Genomic DNA, 20,326 nt, shown 5'->3' with positions numbered 1-20,326 from the left:
TCTCTCCTGGTGGAATTATTCTGATTGGTCTATCTGGGATGAATAAAGTAGTTATCATACCCCGGTCCTCCTCCTTCCCACATGGGCACATATTTTCCTTGGTAACTCCCAAGCGAGGAAGTCCTTTGTGAAGAGACCTGCTCTGGTCCAATTTTGCTTATGTTAAGTGTGTAAATCTAGAGTTTGGTATTAGACCGTTCATTTTCCTGAAAAAATAACACACATCTCCCAACTTAGTCCTTATCAGTAACAAAGATCCCCATCTTTTAAAATTACTTGTATTATTTGTCCTTGTTCGACACTTTAAGCAAGGAAAGGGTTACTCCTTATCGGGCCCCTCAAAGAAGGCATTGTAGGCCATACTTGCAAACAGCTTTTGTCTGATCAGGTAATTGACCTATAGCCTTTTCCCTCCTCCTCCTCCTCATCTTCTACTTACTCTACAGTCTGAAGATTCCTACTTTAAATGAGGCTGGGGTTTAAGTTCTGCTATCATGCAGGTATAGGCTATAAGGTCAGGAATTATCCACATTGCCTCATTAGAATCCCCAAACTGCCCTAGTCCAGAGTACTTTCAGATTATATTATTATGAACTGAAGAATTTGGCAAAAAGCGGAATCATAAACATTAAGAGTGTTAAGATAAGAGCATTAAGATAATAGTTTGACAAACATTTATTTTCTATATTGAGAATTACTGCTTATTGCACGATTCTTTCATGTATAGTGATTGCAGGTGCGTTCTCCAGGACACCTAGCCATCGGTGCAGTTTTTGTTCAGAATTTTGTACTTTTCAAACCAGGGAAGAACAAACACTGAGTAGAAGCACACAATTTGCTAAAAAACAAAAACAATATTTTAAAAAGGTCGACATGCAAAGTGAAAATTTTAAAGGAGCAAGAAGAGGACATAACACGTGTAGTTGGGGAAAATGACACCACCTCACCATGCCTCCAATCCAAATATAATTTGATGTTTATTTTTATTTCAATCACTTGATGGTATTACTGAGATCATCCCCTCAAATGTCCTTCTGTTTATGGTGATAATTGGAGACTAGAAATAGGATGCATCCTGCCATACTCACAATAGGAATTAGTGATTCTTTTTTCCTCTTTATTTTTACTCATGCATCATTAACTTCACACGTTCCCTTACATGGCCTCTGCTGGCATCCATCCATCCATCCATCCATCCATCCATCCATCCATCTATCAATCCATCCAACCATCCATTCATTCATCATCCATCCATTCATCACCCATCATCCATCCATTGTCCATCCACCCATTATCCATCCATCCATCCATCCATCCATCCATCCATCCATCCATCGTCATCCATCCACTTGGACTCACCCATCACCATCCATCCTTCCTTCCCTACACTTTTGTCTGTTCATCCACTGATCCATCACACCCTCTCCCTCCTTCCTTTGTCCCCATTCTCCCTCAAGATTTTGCTTTTCTTTTTCACTTCACTCTTGTCCCATAATGAAAAATTAATAAACATAATTTCTTAGTTTGCTTTTGTTTTCTTGCTCTTCATTTGAAAGCCCAGGGTTGAGGGGTGGGAGGCTTAAACACTTACATTTCTCCTAAAATAGAAATCAGAACACCAATTTCATCAGTTCAATCACTAACATCAAGAAGATCCTCTAATTTTACTCTATTGTTATATTCAATTATTCAGCCACCTTGGCTTGCCCTGTCTGGACCTCTTTTACCTCCCATAATTCTTTCAACAACAAAGGAACAACACCTGCCAGGCAGGATCTTGGTCACTTTTACCTTCATGTTTCCTCTTTGAGCAAGCTGGTGTTATCTATGCATTCTCTTCAAGCAGGCTTGAATATACCCCCAGTAACTCTACCCTACCTCATCCTAAAACCACCGAAAACCCCAGTGAGTTCTTTCTGAATTAATGTATATTCACCCCGTACCTTGTAAAGCTCCCCTTCCTGAAAGGAGCAGTTAGTAGTCTCAAGCTTTTGACAGGTGGTCCGCCGCATTTCCATGTTCACACGATACTCCATATGGTCAGTAATCTGTGGGGAGCAAGTGGCAAGGAGATAAAAGGATTTCTCCTTTCTCTGTAGCTTCTGGTGTCAAGAAATCCTTTTCATGGTGCCCAAGATCAAGGACTCTTTCCTGTACAAATTGGTGGGCTTCTAACCTTTCTATCTGACTTCTATCCTTTTGCCATTCAAGGAGAATCTCCAGAAGCCAGTCACTGGGCAAAGACACCCCTTGGACAACTCAAATGATACTAATTGTTTTGGGCAAGGATCTGTAAACTGTCTGTAAAGAGCCTGATAGTCAATCTTTTAGGCTTTGCAGTCCATGCATTCTCAGTTGCAAGTACTCAACTCTGCTGTCATAGCTCAAAAGCAGCCTTGGATGATGTGTACATGCATGGCATGGCTGGGCAGCAATTAAACTCTTTACAAAAATAGGCAGCAGGCATATTTGTCTCCTGGGGTATAATCTGTTGACCCCTGGTCTTAGGTATCATTTAGGTAACTTCATCCATGCCAGTGAATTTATGTTTCTCTTAAAATTCTCACTTGAAACTAAATGAGGCTGAATTTCACTTGTATGGGCATCCCCTTTGGACTGTCCCCTTTGGAGAGGCATGGCTAGGAGAGGGGCCTGCACTGACCTGCTTCTGGACCCTCAGGATGCGCACAATCCGGAAATTGTATTTGTCATCACTCTTCTTGTTGAAGTCATCGGTCACATACTCCATGGTGGCTGTCACAAAGGGCTCTGATGCAGGAACTTCTTTGACACTCAGAAAGGTTTTCCTTCTTTCTTGGTAAGTGAGGACCATCAGGGCCACCAGGATGGCCAGCAGGAGTTGTGGGGCCTGCCAGAGTCTGGCCATTGTCCCTCAGCTGGGGAGGAATAGGAAGACCCCACTCCTTACCCTCCAGGGCCCAGCAGGATCCCACTGACCTTCCTTGCCTGGCCAGATTTAAATGGTCAGTGGTGGACACCCACTGCCCTCCTCTTCCTCCCTCTCCATCTGTAGCTGGACCTGGTGGTTGAGCAGGAACACTCTGCCATGGTTGGCAAGTTCAGTCCACTTCCTCTTCTTCTTTTTGCATATGTTCATCTCTCACACACATACACTTATGCAAATACTCATCTCTTCTCTTTTGGGGGGCTTCTGTCTTAGCAACACACACCCTCCTGCTGCCCCAGCATTATCTGGGTCGAAGCCAGGCCAGGGGCTTCTATCTACTGAACCCACTTCAGCCAGCACTGTGGGTGGTCTGGAGTGACAGGAAGCAATGGAGACATGGGGGATGCTGGATCACAGGGCAGTGGAGCACAAACAGGTCAGCCAAGTGAATACCACATCCTCCCTGTCCTTTGACTTTCCCATGGACTCTTCTTATCACCCTTTCCCTCTTCCCTGCCTGGCCAGGATATCACTTTTCCCTCAGGCCCAAACCTTGGTCTCTTCCTGTGTGTTAATACTTCTTTTCTTTTTAAAAAAGATTTTATTTATTTATTTTTGAGAGAGAGAGAGAGAAGGAGAACACGAGTGAGGGGAGGGGCAGAGGGACAAGCAGACTCCCCGCTAAGCAGGGAACCTGATGTGGGCGGGGCTCCATTCCAGGACCCTGAGATCATGACCTGAGCCAAAGTCAGATGCTTAACCTACTAATCCACCCAGACTACCCTTGTGTTAATAATTCTTAAATTTGGGAGATGCATGGCCTCCCTTGGAGAAGCCAATGCTCCCCAGAAAACAGAGGATGTACCCCATATGGGCAGCAGACTCCATGTATGGTTGAAGTCACGACACGACTTTATATTCACTTTCCACTNTCCTGCTGAATGGACTCAACTGTGCTATTTGTCTCCTGTAACCTTTCAAGACACTCTCAGACAATACATATGGTCTCAATCCAGTAATCAAGAACCAGTCTCTCCAGATGGTCAGAACTTGGAATGTGTTGTAAAGCTGTACTTCTCCCTCCTGGAGGCCTGCCTATGGGGAGGAGTGATAGCTCCTTTTTCGTTTTCCCCATCTGTTCCATATGCCCCATCTTACCATCTTACCTCAGGACCCTTCTGGTGTGGGGACCAGGAGAAGAAGAAGGGGTGGTGGTACTGAGAAGTCCCTACTTGGCTCCAGCTGCAGTGCTCCTGGACTTGTCAGGAATTGTGCAGTATACTGTTCTGTGAGTCCCTTCCTGGCTCTGCCCCAGCCTCCACTGCTAGTAACCTCTCCTCCACAGCTCTCTTAGAAGTTGTGTTAGTTTGCTAGGGCTGCTGTTGAGTTACCATCAACACTGGCTTAAAACAACATACATTTATTATCTCACAGTTCTGAAGATTACAAATCCTAAAATTAAGGTGTTGGCAGGGTTGCATTCCTTCTGGAGGCTCTGGAGAAGAACTCATTTCTCTCCTTTTCCAGCTCGTAGAGGCCACCTTCATGCCTTAGCCTGTAGCCCCTTTCCCATCTTCAAAGCCAGCAGTGCAGAATCTTCAAATATCTCATCTGACCTCTGATTCTTCTGCCACCTGTCCTTCTCTGACTCTCTACCTCCCTCTCACAAGCACCCTTGTGATTATGTTCAGCCCACCCAGATAATTGAGGATGATTTCTCTACCTCAAGGGCCTTAACTTAATCACACCTGCAAATCCCCTTTGCTTTGTGGAGGCAGCCTATTCAGATTCCAAGGGTTGGACAGGGACATTTTGGGAGACATTATTCTGACTGTCATAGCAGCATAATGCTCTGTCTTCTAGCTGGTTGCTTGCCCAGTGGGAATCCCCTGATTTCTCTTGGCTAAGGTGTGTGGTGGGCCTTCCCACTTCAGCTCTCTCTGCTCAGACCAGTTCCAGCCCAGCCCCTTCTTGGGTTCCCAGCTGGAAAGCATTGAGTCAGTCTCAGCTTGTAGCTTTGGTGAGGTTCATATAGGAGCCCCCCTTGCTTAAAACTTTCCCTCTGCTCTCCAACTTCTGACTGTTTTGTCTCCTCAATATCTGTGGGTCTTCGCCTACTGTGAGAAATTTCACATTCTTCCTTGGCACCTCATTTTGAAATCCGTTTCAATTAAAAAGTCCATTTGAGCATTCAGTAACATCTACATAAAATATTGCATATAACTTTAGAGGGGTTATAGATCCCCAAATTACACCCACAGTCATGGGCTCTGAATGAAGAACCCCTTTTCCACACTCAAAGGTACTAAGAATTTGGCCACATTCAATGCTTCCATAGAGGGGACCCTAATACATCTGCCTTCATGCCAGGTCCTTATTTTGAGATCTGATCTTATATTTCTTTTTTTAATTTTTTTTATTTTAATGTTTTTTTAATTATATTATGTTAGTCACCATACAGTACATCCCCGGTTTCCGATGTAAAGTTCGATGATTCATTAGTTGCGTATAACACCCAGTGCACCATGCAATACGTGCCCTCCTTACTACCAATCACCAGTCTATCCCATTCCCCCACCCTCCTCCCCTCTGAAGCCCTCAGTTTGTTTCTCATAGTCCATCGTCTCTCATGCTTCATTCCCCCTTCTGATTACCCCCCTTTCTTTATCCCTTTCTTCCCCTACCAATCTTCCTAGTTCTTATGTTCCATAGATGAGAGAAATCATATGATAATTGTCTTTCTCTGCTTGACTTATTTCACTTAGCAGATCCTATATTTCTACCTGGTTGCTGCAAATTTCTTTGACAGTCCCACTGTATACTGAAACTCCTCAAACCCAGGACCAGGGTTTTTACTCCCTTCACACTGCACTTGTGGGAGTACCAGATACTGTCCCTTGGAAGTCTCAAAGGCAGCCACCAAAGCCAATCCAGTCCTCATTCATTATTTCCAGTCCACCTCCTGCCATGGATCATTTATGGGTAACATGGAGCAATGAGTTTATTGCCATGAGACAATGCATTTATGGGTATACTTCTCTAGCACATTTATCTTATTAAAAAACAAACAAACAAACAAACAAACAAAAAAACATTCTTCCTGGCAGCCGGCTTTCCACATCCCACTGGCAGTTGGTTTGGAGGCTAAGATTAAAAGTGGAGGGAGGATCACTGCCTGCTGTCAGAAAGTCTTCCGCTCAACCTTGAACAGGACACTTAGTTTCAGGTTTACATGGATTTGCTTAATGTGCCTCCTGCCACAGGCTTGGATGTGCTCTGTTAGAAGATGTTATCTGACCACCACACTGTCACCTCAGATCGATGGACACGCTGAGGAAGATTTGTTTCTAAAACTCACACACGCTCCAACTCTAATGATTTTGTAAGTTCTCTGGCCATGTCAACCTTAAAAATAAAATTGCCAGTTATCTTACTGGCAAAGTGAGTTTATTTGGGGATAGCAGAGGAGTCATAATTCAAGACATATACACTATGGTGAACCATAAGAAAGTCCTAAGAGACAAAAGGAAGGTCAGCTTTTATTAGGTTTTAAGTGGAAATCAGGGACGGTTATTTTGAACAAATTATCATATGATTGTATGTACTGTATGGTGACTAACATAATATTATAAAAAATATTATTATTAAAAAAAAAAAGATCTTCTCTAGAGAGCATCACTGATCACAAGTCAGGATTTTCCCCTTTTAGTGCTTTTGTCCCTTGTGGACAGGAAGGCCCTGTCCTGGCTGTCATGTCCCATGTTGGAGGGAAAGTACACTAATTGAAAACTACTCAGGCCACATGTGAGCAACAAGGAAGGGTAGGAGGGAGGACTCTCAGGCCTTTTCCACCTACAGTCTGTATCTTATCAAGGTGGTAGGCATTGGAGATCATCTCCAAGCATTGAAACAACCTCGCCCTCTTTGGTGTATCACTTCTGCAGACATTTGACAGGCAACAGGTACGAAGAATTTCAAGAATAATTATGTAAAGCAAAATTAGAAGTAATATGATAAATCCAGTTTGTATGATGATTCTAAGCCAGGAGCTCAAACCTGAAGGTTTGAGCCAGTTAAATAGATCAAAAGACAATGGAGTGTGAGGAGAAATTTGTCATGACCTGGGTGCTTGTTCTCTGATCTTGTATAACTGAATTTCTACTTCTCTAGAGGCGTTTATCCATGTACAAAGGATGGAATTCACTACTGCATAAATGCCTCCTTGTTCAGTAAGTAGATAATCAAGGGCCATGTGATTGTCCATAACTACTGTAGCCAACGAGTCAAGTGCTCATCACTGGGCTGCTATTGCTTTGGCTGTGGGATTGGCCAGCTCTCCTAATATTAGGGAGAGATTTCTGGTCATGTGTTGATTGGCATACGAGAAAGATTCTCCCTATGGAGGCAAATCTGGAGTCATGTATGCCTCCTGGAAGTTTTTGTTGAAGGTGGCTATGGAGACTCAATGGCAGGGCAAATGGGAAGCTTCTGATTTGTTATGGACGCTGATATTAAATGTCCCTATAAGCATTGACCCCAGCTATTTAAACATTCATACACCCATGGGAAATGCTGTCTACTGCAAACAAAAATGAAACCAGTTAAGGCACAAAAAACTCCAGCTTAAGTTTGGTTATTGGTATATTCATTAACTGGAATTTCTTGATTGGCCCTTTCAAGTCATGGGTTGGGGGAGTTTGGGATAATATTTGTGAGAAGCCATCCCTTCTAAAGGAGTCTTTTCTAAAAACCTCACAAAGAGGTGTAAACAACTTCTAAACTTTTGGCAGAGGTTTAAATATCTAGGATGCTGCCCCCAGAATTCTCAGCCTTATAAGTAATCATAGCAAATGGAGGAAGTCCTTTTAAATAAGGATCATTGTCTGACAGCAAATCTGAAAAGACAAGGCAACAAAGAGTGATTGTAGCCTGGTCTTGAGGAGTTAAGATGGTGTCTGTACAGAACGGAAATAGAATGGTTGTTCTTGTACTGGCCTTTTCAGCTGGCTGCACAGGCACTTTTGTTGCTTAATGTACTGGGGTATAGACATGTTGGATCATTCCACAGGAAGAAATATAGTGTATATTATGGTCCAGCACATACCTACGTATATAAAACCATATAAGTAACTGAAATAAAAGTGTAATGAACTGATGTGTATTTCCTGTTTTCAGTATAGGCCATGCATGCACTCCATTTTATACCGTATGGAATTATTTTTAAGTTTATATATAGATCATAAATAAGTCTATAATACATCATCTATAAATTATAGATAAAACTGAAGATATATTATCCATTTATTTATGTAGATACAAATAATATGCATATTTTCTATTTAAATAGATGTTAATCATAACTCAGCAACAGTCTGAAAAACAAAAAGTCACAGTAAATCCTTCTACAGTTGGTACAAGGCTATCGTGAAAGTTCCATGGCTTCTCATCTTCCAAAGGAGTGTCAGCTGCTTTGTCCACATTCTTTCAGCTTCAATGCAGTTTGTGCAGAGTTAATTTATGCATATTACTTTAAGTGTGCTGACATTTTCTTTTGATTTATTTTGTGTTCTCAGTTCTTCCAACCTTTTTTTTAAATTAATTAATTAATTTGAGAGAGTGAGAGAGATCACAGAAGGATAGGGAGAAGCAGATTTGATGCTGACCAGGGAGCCTGACTTGAGGCTCGATCCCAGGACACTGAGATCAGGACCGAGCTGAAGGCAGACACCCAGCTGACTGAGCCACCCAGTCTCCAACCTTTTACACATAATCTTTGCTCTGCTGATCTTGGCTGCTTTCTTTCATGTGTCGGGGGCCTCAGCTGGGTTCACTTGGTTCTGTTATACATGGCCTTTCATGCTTCAGCAGGGTAACGTAGGCGTGTCCCACAGTGGTGACAGGCTTCCAAGAGAAAGAGAGGATGTGCTCTAGATCCTTAGGACTTAGGCTTGGAATTGGTTCACGGACACTTCGGTCACATTCCATGGAATAGGATAATAGACCCCACCTCTAAGTGGGAAGAACTGTAAAGTCGCCTTTGCAAAAGGCATGGATATAGCGAGGCTTAAAGGACTGTAACCATTTCGTCAATCTAGCACAGAGTATTAATCCCAAATAAAACTATACTTTCCTATTCTTTTTTTTTTAAGATTTTATTTATTTATTTGACAGAGAGACAGCCAGTGAGAGAGGGAACACAGCAGGGGGAGTGGGAGAGGAAGAAGCAGGCTCCCAGCAGAGGAGCCTGATATGGGGCTCGATCCCAGGACCCTGGGATCACGCCCTGAGCCAAAGGCAGGCGCTTAACGACTGAGCCACCCAGGCGCCCCTATACTTTCCTATTCTTAAAATGATAAATCATACCTGCTGTTCAAGACTATTATCTGTTCACTACTTCTCTCCTAAAAGATGAACTCTTTAGACCTATTTTTTTTAAAACTGCTCTTCTGTTCCCCCCAAGATGAGCATGGTAGGATGATTTTATTTCTTCCTTCCCCCATATTTACTCCTTGAGTTTGAGGTTCATTTATTGCCCAAGGGAGCTCAATTATTCCAACACCCTTTGTTGAAAAGAGTGATTTTCTACCTTGAATTGCCTCTTACATCAATGTAAAAAGCGAGTAGGCTCTCAATGGTTATATTTCTTTTTTTTTTTTAATTTCTTTTTTAAGTTTATTTTTATTTTTTGGGCTCTCTACATCCAACACGGGGCTTGAACTCATGACCCCGAGGTCAAGAGTTGCATGCTCTTCTGACGGAGGCAGCCAGGTGCCCCTCAATGGTTATATTTGTTGACTATTCTGTTCCATGTATTTATCTACCACTTTGCAAGAACCATACTCTAGCTCTATAGGATTTTGGGATAGGTTCCGTGGGATTTTCACAACATGATGCATGTAATCATACAATGTTTCTAGGCATACGTATAATCATGCTATATGTGAGTAAGGAGAGCATATAGTTAGGTCATACTTTTATTCATTTTGACAATCTCTTTTAATTTAGATCACTTACATTTCATGTAATTATCGGTATGTTTGAATTTAACCTACTATTTTAGTATTTGTTTTTGTTTGCTACTTCTTTTCTAATTTTCTGATTTTGCTAATATTTCCTACCTTTCTATTCATTTCAAAAGTGCTTACCTTTACTTCCTGGAATGTTCTGTAATAGTTGCTTTAAACTCCTTGATATTGCATTCTTTCAGCATTGGTGTCTTGTTTTTTAATTGAAGTGTAGTTGCCGCACAATGTTACATTAATTTCAGGTGTACAAAGAGTGATTCAATAAGTTTACATGTTACACTGTGCTCACCACCAGTGTAGCTACCATCTATCACCGTACAATGTTATTAAAATACCATAGATTCCCTACACTGTGCCTTTCATCCCCATGACTTATACTTCCATAACTGGAAGCCTGCACCTCCCACTCCCCCATCAGCCATTTCACCCATCCCCCTATCCTCCCCACCATGGCAACTGCCAGTTTGTTCTCTCTATTTATGGCTCTGTTTCTGCTTTTTGTTTCTTTGTTTGTTTTGTTTTTCAGATTCTACATATAAGTGAAATCATATGATATTTGTCTTTCTCTGACTTATTTCATGTACCATAATACCCCCCAGGTCTATCTGCATTGTTGTAAATGGCAAGATCCCATTCTTTTTTTATGGCTGGGCAATATTCCATTTTATATATATTACATCTTCTTTATCCATTCATCTTTTAATGACACTTGGGTTGCTTCCTTATGTTGGCTACTGTGAAAAAGGCTACAATAAACAGAGGGGTGCATATATTTTTTTGAATTGGTGTTTTTGCTTTCTTTGGATGAATACCCAGTAGTGGAATTACAGGATCATATGGTATTCCTATTTTTAATTTTTTGAAGAACATCCATACTATATCCAGTGTGGATGCATCTATTTACATTCCCACCAACAGTGCGCAAGGTTTCTTTTTTCTCCATATCCTTACCAACACTTATTATTTCTTGTATTTTTAATTCTAATTTTTGTGTCTGTTAATTGTTTTTTTTTTTTTCCCCATGAGAACTGAAATTTTCTTGGTTATTCATATGCTGAGTAGTTTTGGATTATATCCTGGGCATTTTGAAAGTTATGCTGTGAGACTCTGTCTCTTGTTTAAATCCTATGGGGTTAGGGTTAGGGTTAGTCCACAATAGCTAAATCGTGGAAGGAGCTGAGATGCCCTTCAACAGATGACTGGATTAAGAAGATGTGGTCCATATATACAATGGAATATTACTCAGCTATCAAAAAGAATGATTTCTCAACATTTGCTGCAACATGGACGGCACTGGAGGAGATAATGCTAAGCGAAACAAGTCAAGTAGAGAAAGACAATTATCATATGGTTTCACTCATTTATGGAACATAAGAACTAGGAAGATCGGTAGGAGAAGAAAGGGATAAAGAAAGGGGGGGTAATCAAAAGGGGGAATGAAGCATGAGAGACTATGGGCTCTGAGAAACAAACTGAGGGCTTCAGAGGGGAGGGGGTGGGGGAATGGGATAGGCTAGTGATGGGTAGTAAGGAGGGCACGTATTGCATGGTGCGCTGGGTGTTATACGCAACTAATGAATCATTGAACTTTACATCAAAAACCAGGGATGTACTGTATGGTGACTAACATAACAAAATAAAAAAATATTATAAAAAATAAATAAATCCTATGGGGAATGTTGTTTTTTTTTTCTTCCCCAAGCAGGCAATTAACCCTGTTGGGTCCAGGCTGCAAATTCTGACTGGCCTCCTGTGGGTTGTGGTCTCAGTCAGTTCTGTGTCAAAGCAAGCCTCTGCAGTGCTGTTTGGATGTGTGTTGAGTGTGGGTCTTCCAGTGTCCATTCTGGCTGGGTGATACTCTATCCCTTCATTCAGTTCTACAAGTCATTGCTGTGCTGTTTAGGATTAAACCCACCTGGTACAATTCAGGGCTCCTGCTTCTGAGATCCTCACTCCCTACTATTTCTCCAGTACTGTCTGGTTCCCTGGACCTCCCCTACCCTGCTCCGTCATGCAGGCCCATGACTACACCCAGTTCTGGGGTCACATAGCAGGACAGAAAAAAGGAAAAAAGCAACAGGGATTTGTCCAACTTTCTTGGACCCACAGCTGCTCTGATCAGAGGAGGCCCCTCTTCTGAAGCATTTTATGTATCTCTAGGATCCCCTGCCACTGCTGTTGTGCTCTCTGCTTCCACCACAGGAATGTCCCAGGGGCCAGGGCATCAGAGAGCAGAGACTAGAAAACTCGGAGACAATTCCCACTGTCTGTCTCATGAGTTCCTTGCCTGCTCCTTGAGCAGGACTTCCCAGAGCTCTCTCTTCATGCCCAGGTGCCCTCTTCTGAGTTCCTGGCTTCTTGAGACCCAGGCTGGGGGACACCAGAGGAAAAGCAATGATAAACCTTCCCTGTTCTTTGGTATTTCAAATTCTTTTGTCTTTCTGCTACTACGTATGGTTCAGAGCCTCTGGGTGGCTGTTCCATGCATCTGTCCAGGTTTTAGAATTGATTCTTTGGTAAAGTCAGGGTGTCATGTGTTGACCCTGTCTTACCTGGAGCCAGAACATTCTCCTCTCAATATTTTAAAAGCCACTTTTCCACTAAACACTCTATATCCAAGGAACATCTGTCCTGGGACTTCAGGCTTGTCCCTTCTTCTGGTAATTGACTACCTTGAAGAGAGCATAGAGGACCCTTCTTTTCCTTTCCCTTTGGGAAGGCCTTTGGAAAACAACAACAACAACAACAACAACAAAAAAACAAAAAAAAAAACTCCCAGAATTCTAGCTTCCCTTGGGGACCCAATTCTTCCCTTGTCTCTAGCCATGTTTGTAGGAAGAACTGAGCCCACCCCTATCAGGGATGGTCTCCTACGGAATCAGGCTGATCAGAGCAGGCCATGGCCCTACCTATACACAGGCAGGGACAGGCACACCTTCCCCAACTCCAGCCAATGGCAGAGCATCAGCTGTGTGCTGGCCTTCCTAGAACATGGAACCATTTCCCTCTTTCACAGGAACTTCCAGAAAGGCCTCAGTCTCCCTTTGCACTGGATGGGTGAAGGATATGGGGCTGGGTTGATGCAGCCAGCCTGCTCCAGTGCATGGCTAGCCATAGCACAGGGTCGATCCCTGGGGGAACAGAGCAGGGAAGATTCTGGGCTTGTTTTCCAGGGGAATAGACCAGACTCAATCTTTTTTCATTCACACTTGTCATTTAGAGGAGGACTTGGTGCACGCTCCATGGCTTCGGCTGAAGCTTTCTCTGGCACAGGGCACATTTGCCCATCATGGAGTAGACCAAAAGTGGCAGATGTATGCACTTTGGAGCAGCTGCTATACATGTCAAGACAGGAGCTGGGGACTCAATATTCTAGATTGTTTGCCCCTCAGATGGGCCACTTCTGAGGCATATGCTCGGTATTGTCTCTCAGACATCCCCACGGTACAGAGCCCCAGTTGCTCACAGCAGTCACCTACTCACTAGCAGCCTTAGAACTGGCTTCCTTCCCTGCCTCTCTCCCTGTGCTTCCTGGCACTAACAGAACCTGCTATGCAGCTGTCGATGGGCAGGTGTGACAGACTGCGGACACTTCACTTGCCTGAGAAAGCACAGCTTGAAGCCTGCTTGAGTCTCCCTTCTGATGGCCCTGAGGGATTTGTTTAAGCCAGAAATAGCAGGTAGAGGAATTGCCATTAGGAGCCTCAGCTCAGCTGCTCAACCTCTCTGCTTTCTCATCTCCATAGAGGTGGCCTTGGTCTGTGTTTTAGACACCTATGGCTGTAATAATGTGTGATCCTTTGTCAGAAGCAACCGAGGAAAAAACAGAAGTATTTTCCTAGGGCTGAATCAGGACAGATGGATCACAGTACTCCACAGGGACACACCCATCACTGCAGTGTGTGTCCCCCAGTGCTGGACAATGTCCTGTCCTACTGGCTCATCTCCCTACCTCTCTCATCTATCTTTGTGTGCTGAGGGAACTGCTGTGTCCGTGTCCTGACAAGCTTTTTTTTAAATAATAATATTTTTTTATTTTATTTTTATGTTAGTCACCATACAGTACATCCCTAGTTTTCGATGTAATGTTCCATGATTCATTACTCGCGTATAACACCCAGTGCACCATGCAATACGTGCCCTCCTTATTACCCATCACCAGCCTATCCCATTCCCCCACCCCCTCCCCTCTGAAGCCCTCAGTTTGTTTCTCATAGTCCATAGTCTCTCATGTTTCATTCCCCCTTCTGATTACCCCCCCTTTCTTTATCCCTTTCTTCCCCTACCGATCTTCCTAGTTCTTATGTTCCATAGATGAGAGAAATCATATGATAGTTGTCATTCTCTGCTTGACTTATTTCACTTAGCATTATCTGCTCCAGTGCCATCCATGTTGTAGCAAATGTTGAGAACTCGTTCTTTCTGATAGCTGAGTAATATTCCATTGTATATATGGACCACAACTTCTTAATCCAGTCTTCTGTTGAAGGGCATCTCGGCTCCTTCCACGATTTCGCTATTGTGGACATTGCTGCTATGAACATTGGGGTGCATATGGCCCTTCTCTTCACTACGTCTGTATCTCTGGGGTAAACACCCAGTAGTGCAATGGCTGGGTCATAGGGTAGCTCAATTTTTAACTTTTTAAGGGACCTCCACACTGTTTTCCAGAGTGGCTGTACCAACTTGCATTCCCACCAACAACGTAGGAGGGATCCCCTTTCTCCACATCCTCTCCAACAATTGTTGTTTCCTGCCTTGTCTATTTTTGCCATTCTAACTGGCGTAAGGTGATATCTCAGTGTGGTTTTGATTTGACTTTCCCTGATGGCTAATGATTTTGAACATTTTTTCATGTGTCTGTTAGCCATTTGTATGTCTTCATTGGAAAAGTGTCTGTTCATATCTTCTGCCCATTTTTTGATTTGCTTATTTGTTTCTTGTGTATTGAGTTTGAGAAGTTCTTTGTAGATCTTGGATACCAGTCTTTTATCTATAGTCTCATTTGCAAATATCTTCTCCCATTCTGTGGGCTGCCTCTTAGTTTTTTTGACTGTTTCCTTGGCTGTGCAGAAGCTTTTTATCTTGATGAAGTCCCACAAGTTCATTTTATCTTTTGTTTCTCTTGCCTTTGGAGATGTGTCATGAAAAAAGTTGCTGTGGCCGATGTCTGAGAGGTTGCTGCCTATGCTGTCCTCTAGGAATTTGATGGATTCGTGTCTCACATCGAGGTCCTTCATTCATTTGGAGTTTATCTTTGTGTACGGTGTGAGAGAGTGGTCAAGTTTCATTCTTTTGCATGTAGCTGTCCAATTTTTCTAGCAACATTTATTAAAGAGACTGTCTTTCTTCCACTGGATTTTTTTTCCTGCTTTGTCAAAGATTAGTTGCCCAAAGAGCCGAGGGTCCATTTCTGGGTTCTCTATTCTGTTCCATTGGTCTATGTGTCTGTTTTTGTGCCGGTACCATGCTGTGTTTGTGATCACAGCTTTCTAGTATAGCTTGAAACAGGCAACATGATGCCCCCAGCTTTGTTTTTCCTTTTCAACAATTCCTTTGCGATTCAGGGCCTTTTCTGGTTCCACACAAATTTAAGGGCTCTTTGTTCCAGCTCTTTGAAAAATGTCATTGGCATTTTGATTGGGATGGCATTGAAAGTATAGATTGCTCTGGGTAGCATAGACATTTTAACTATGTTAATTCTTCCGATCCATGAGCATGGAATATTTTTCCATCTTTTTGTGTCTTCTTCAATGTCTTTGAAGAGTGATTTGTAGTTTCTAGAATATAGATCCTTTACGTCTCCGGCTAAGTTAATTCTGAGATATCATATGATTTTTGGTGCTATTGTAAATGGAATGGATTTCCTAATTTCTCTTTCTTCAGTCTCGTTGTTCGTGTATAGAAGTACAACTGATTTCTGAGCATTGATTTTGTATCCCGCCACATTACTGAATTGCTCTGTAACATCTAGTAGTTTGGGGGTGGAGTCTTTTGGGTTTTCCATATAGAGTATCATGTCATCTGCGAAGAGAGTGCAGTTTTTATATTCTCAGCTCAAGAAGCTGGAACAGTAACAGAAGAACAGGCCTAACCCACACACGAGAAAGCAGTTGATCAAGATTAGAGCAGAGATCAGGGAGTTAGAAACCAGGAGCACAGTAGAGCAGATCAACAGAACTAGAAAAGCTGGTTCTTTGAAAGAATAAATAAGATCGATAAGCCATTGGCCAGAATTATTCAAAAGAATAGAGAAAGAACCCAAATTAATAAAATTATGAACGAAAAGGGAGAGGTCACAACCAACACCAATGAAATAGGAAGAATCATTTGAAACTTTTATCAACAGTTTTATGCCAATAAATTAAACAATCTGGAAGAAATGGATGCCTTTCTGGAAACCTATAAACTACCAAGACTGAAATAGGAGGAAACTGATTTTTTAAACAGACCAATTAATTATGAAGAGATTGAAGCAGTGATCAAAAACCTCCCAAAAAACAAGACTCCAGGGCCTGATGGATTCCCTGGGGAATTCTACCAAACATTCAAAGAAAAAATAATACCTATTCTCCTGAAGCTGTTTCAAAAAATAGAAACAGAAGGAAAACTGCCAAGTTTTTAAAAAGAAGTTTTATGGATCACTACATCAAAAACTAATGATGTACTGTATGGTGACTAACATAAGAAAATAAAAAATTTAAAAAATAAATAAATAAAAGAATCTTAAACTTACAGAAATACTGTAATTACAATGCAAAGAGCTTTACTCCTAGAACATTTGAGAGGAAGTTGATGACGTGATGCTTTATCACCCTGAATATGTTAGCGAGTGATTCCTACAGGCACGTTTTCCTCACTAACCACAATGCAACCATGGAATCCAGAGATGAACACAGAGGCATACCTCCTGCCTTATCCTCAAACCCTGTCAAGTGTCAGGGGGTGGGCATGCCTCCCCTAGCCTCAGCCAATGGCAGAGCAGGTATGATGGGAGCAATATGGCCTTCCCTGAAGAACCATATACTCTCCTTTATAATTCAGAATTTTCCTGAGCCCCTAATATGTATATATAATGTTTTTTATTGTAACAAAAGATACAGAACATGAAATTTATTGTTTTAATCATTTTTAATTGTGCATTTCATTGGTACATTCACATTGTTGTGAAACCATCACCCCCATCCATCTTTAGAACTTTCTCATCTTCCTAAACTTAAACTCTGCACTCATTAAATGATAACACCTCATCTCTTCCCACCCCCTTGTCCCTGGCAACTACCTTTCTACTTTCTGTTTGTATGGATTTGAATATTCTAGGTACCTCATGTAAGGGAAGTCATACAATATTTGTTCTTTTGTGACTGGCTTATTTCACTTAACATAATGCCCTCATTGTTCACTCATGTTATACTTTGCCACAGAATTTCTTTCCTTTTTAAGGCTGAATAGTTCTGTTGTGTAGATATAGAATATTTTGTTTATCCATTCATCTATTGATGGATATAGGTTGCTTCAGACTTTTGACTATTGTGACTAATGCTTCTGTAGACATTGATGGGTATGTATCTGTTCAGTCATAAGCCCCATTCTGGAGCAGTATCTGTTGAACTCCAGTAGAACTCCCAATGTCCCTGACCTGGGCAGTTCTCTGCTCTGTCTATGAGCTTCCAGTAAGTCCAGTCACCTGGAGGGCTGACCTTTATGGGGAAGGATGGAAATGGCCCTGCTGACCCTTCCAGGGACAGTGCTGGACCCTGGACCAGAGGCTAAAGACAGAATGAAGAGAGCTTAAGGTAGAGCCAGGTTGCAAAGTTCAATGCTCTTTCAAGTGGAATGAAAATTTTCTTCTTTTCATACAAACCTCCTGAAAGTTAAGGATTATAGGAGAATTGCCCAGGAAGCAAGGACCACGTCACTTCTGCTTCAGACTCTGGCCACTGGGCTCACAGGGCTCAGGCATTCTGTAGATGGGCCATATCCAAATCTTAGAGGCACAAGAGGGTGACCTAAGGAGGTTCCCCCTACCTATAGATGTCCACTGGGGTACAGGGGCCACCGGATTGGAAGAAAGCATTCACCAGGACTGCAAATGACCTTAGAAGGCAGCAGCTCAACTCAGCACATCCCTACCTGCTCCTTCATGCTTAAGCTCCCTTGCCTGGGGACTCAGCCTAGTCTTCATGGCGAGAACTTAGACTCTAGGCATTACTTACTGCCCCTGGGAAAGACAGGTGGTGATGGACACTCCCTTAGAGTGGAACTGTATCATCTCTATCTTGCTTGACTCAAAGCAAGACCTAGAGAGGAGAGAGGGGTGAGAGGGCACCAGGGTGTAAATGGAGGAGTGGGAGGCAGTGGCTTTCAGTGCCCTGGGGAAGAGGTGTTTCTTTGCCTCAAATGGAGGACAAAACCTAGAGTTCAGCACCTGCCAAGAAGAAGAGTTGTAGAAAATATCCCAGGATTTCAGTTGAGACCGTGAGGGGCCACATCCTGCCTTTAAAAGTCAATTGGAAATAGACCACTTTAAGAAGTGCCACTTCGAACCTTCAAAGATCTGAAATGAAAAAACTAACTACCTAGAACCCTATAGTCAGCAAATCTTGAACAATGAAGGTAAAATAAAACCATTCTCAGACCATCAAAAAGGAGAGGAATCCAAAAATTTTAAAAGATCAAAAGGGTTCAGAGTATGTTTTCTGTTCACAGTAGACAACTGCAATAAAAACTTAATTTGAAAAACTCTACATCCTGTAAATTTAGTAGTATATTTCTAAATAAGCCAAGGGTGAAAGAAGAAATCACATAGGAAATAAGAAAATTCTTTGAATTGAAAGATAATGAACATATGGCATAGCAAGGCTTCTGAGATGCAGTCAAAGCAAGGCACAGAGGATAATTTCTCACCTTAAAATCCATATATTAGCCATGCTTGAGAGACATGGTGGGGAGGGGGGAAACCTAGCTGAACCCCTAGGACAAGGCCACCCATGGAAGTACAATTGTTTAGTGAGAAGACCATTTTTTGAAAAAATAAACAAACAACACAAATGAACAAATTAACTAACTAAAAGATGTATTATCAAGACCCAACCAAAAATAAATCCTTAAAAGAGTTCTTCAGGGGTAAGAAATAACCTCAGTGAAGATAATGTTGAAGGAATGATGCAGAGCAGAAAGGTAAATATGTTGCTAAATCCAATTAATTTAAGACAATCATACTGTCTTATGGGCTTTCGAATATATAGAATTTAACCACCTGACAACAATAACACACAAGGTGGACAGGGAGTTAGGAGTAACAGTGTTCTAATGTCTTTCCCCCATCCCTGAAATGGTAAAAATACTAATTTGCAGTAGATACAAGTAACTCAGTGACGCTTGTCACAATCGCTAATGGTACCACTAAAAGAAGAGTAAAATAAGGGGTAAATAAAGCCATTGAGAGGAAGAAATGGAATAATAAAAACATCTTGAATAATTCAAAAGAATGCAAGAAAGGAGAAGGAAGGAACAGACAATGAGATGAATAGAAAGCAAATAGTTACATGGCCGATTGGAACCCAAACATATCAATAGTGGTAATACAAGTTGTCAGTGATCAGTAATATGAGTCATTGTAAATGGAATAAATCCTCAAAATAAAAGACTCCCATACTGATTTTAAAAACTGTTTGCTGCTCACAAAGCCACATCTTAATGATTAGGATACCATCCACGAGCAAAAAGATGGATAAAGATATATCATGAGAACAATAATGAAAACAATGCTGATGTAGGAGCTCTGACATCACACAAAGCAGTTTGCAGAGCAAGAGGAGTTCCTTGGGATAGGAAGTACAACTAACTCATAGTGGTAAAATGCTTGACCGCCAAAAAGGTTAACAGTTCTATTTGTATAAGCACTTAATGACAGAGTCTCATAACACGTAAAGCAATCGTTGTGAGAAAAGAACAAATTCACGATGAATCACAGTGAGAGATTTTAACACATTTCTGAGCAACAGACAGAAAAAAGAGATTCAAGCCCAAACCCAAACCAAATCAAACCAAACCGAACTCAATATAACAAAACAAAGCAAAAAAGGTAAGGATATGGAAGGTTTGAACGAAATGGTGTACTGAGAGGTATGTAACTCCTAAAAAATACAGAATACACATTGTGTTCAAGAACATATAGTGTTGGTCATATTCTGGGCAATAAAACAAATCTCAACAAATGTCAGAGAAGATAAATAATAGGATATTTTCTGACTACAGTGGACTTCAGCTGGAAGTCAACAGGAGAGAAGATGATTAGAAACTGGCTATGGTGGGAATTAAACAACACAGTCACAATAGCCCACAGATCAAGAAGTCACAGTGAAACTGAGAGCACACTTTGAAGGGAGGG

The 20,326-nt window shown here is 41.8% G+C and overlaps 1 protein-coding gene across 1 annotated transcript; it reads right to left on the bottom strand.

Moving 5' to 3' along the window:
• Window positions 1-754: 754 nt before the first annotated feature.
• CST11 (cystatin 11) lies at window positions 755-2,887 on the bottom strand. The gene is made up of 3 exons (XM_008707120.1): window positions 2,663-2,887; window positions 1,944-2,048; window positions 755-838 (listed from the first exon to the last, which is right to left on the bottom strand). Exons 1-3 carry the CDS (start codon window positions 2,885-2,887, stop codon window positions 755-757), a joined length of 414 nt encoding a protein of 137 aa, XP_008705342.1.
• Window positions 2,888-20,326: the final 17,439 nt, after the last annotated feature.

The sequence above is a fragment of the Ursus maritimus genome, unplaced genomic scaffold (genome assembly GCF_017311325.1).
Source record: "Ursus maritimus isolate PB19 unplaced genomic scaffold, ASM1731132v1 scaffold_22, whole genome shotgun sequence".
Taxonomy (NCBI): domain Eukaryota; kingdom Metazoa; phylum Chordata; class Mammalia; order Carnivora; family Ursidae; genus Ursus; species Ursus maritimus.
The sequence above is the reverse complement of the archived record's forward strand: the minus strand, read 5'-3'. Positions and strand labels throughout refer to the sequence as shown.

Excerpts from the sequence above, each read along its gene's own strand:
- CST11 (XM_008707120.1), bottom strand. The coding sequence starts at position 2,887 with ATGGCCAGACTCTGGCAGGCCCCACAACTCCTGCTGGCCATCCTGGTG. Across the intron at positions 2,049-2,662 it reads TCCTGAGGGTCCAGAAGCAG|ATTACTGACCATATGGAGTA; the intron begins GTCAGTGCAGGC and ends TGCTCCCCACAG. Across the intron at positions 839-1,943 it reads AGGAAGGGGAGCTTTACAAG|CAAATTGTGTGCTTCTACTC; the intron begins GTACGGGGTGAA and ends TTTGTTTTTTAG.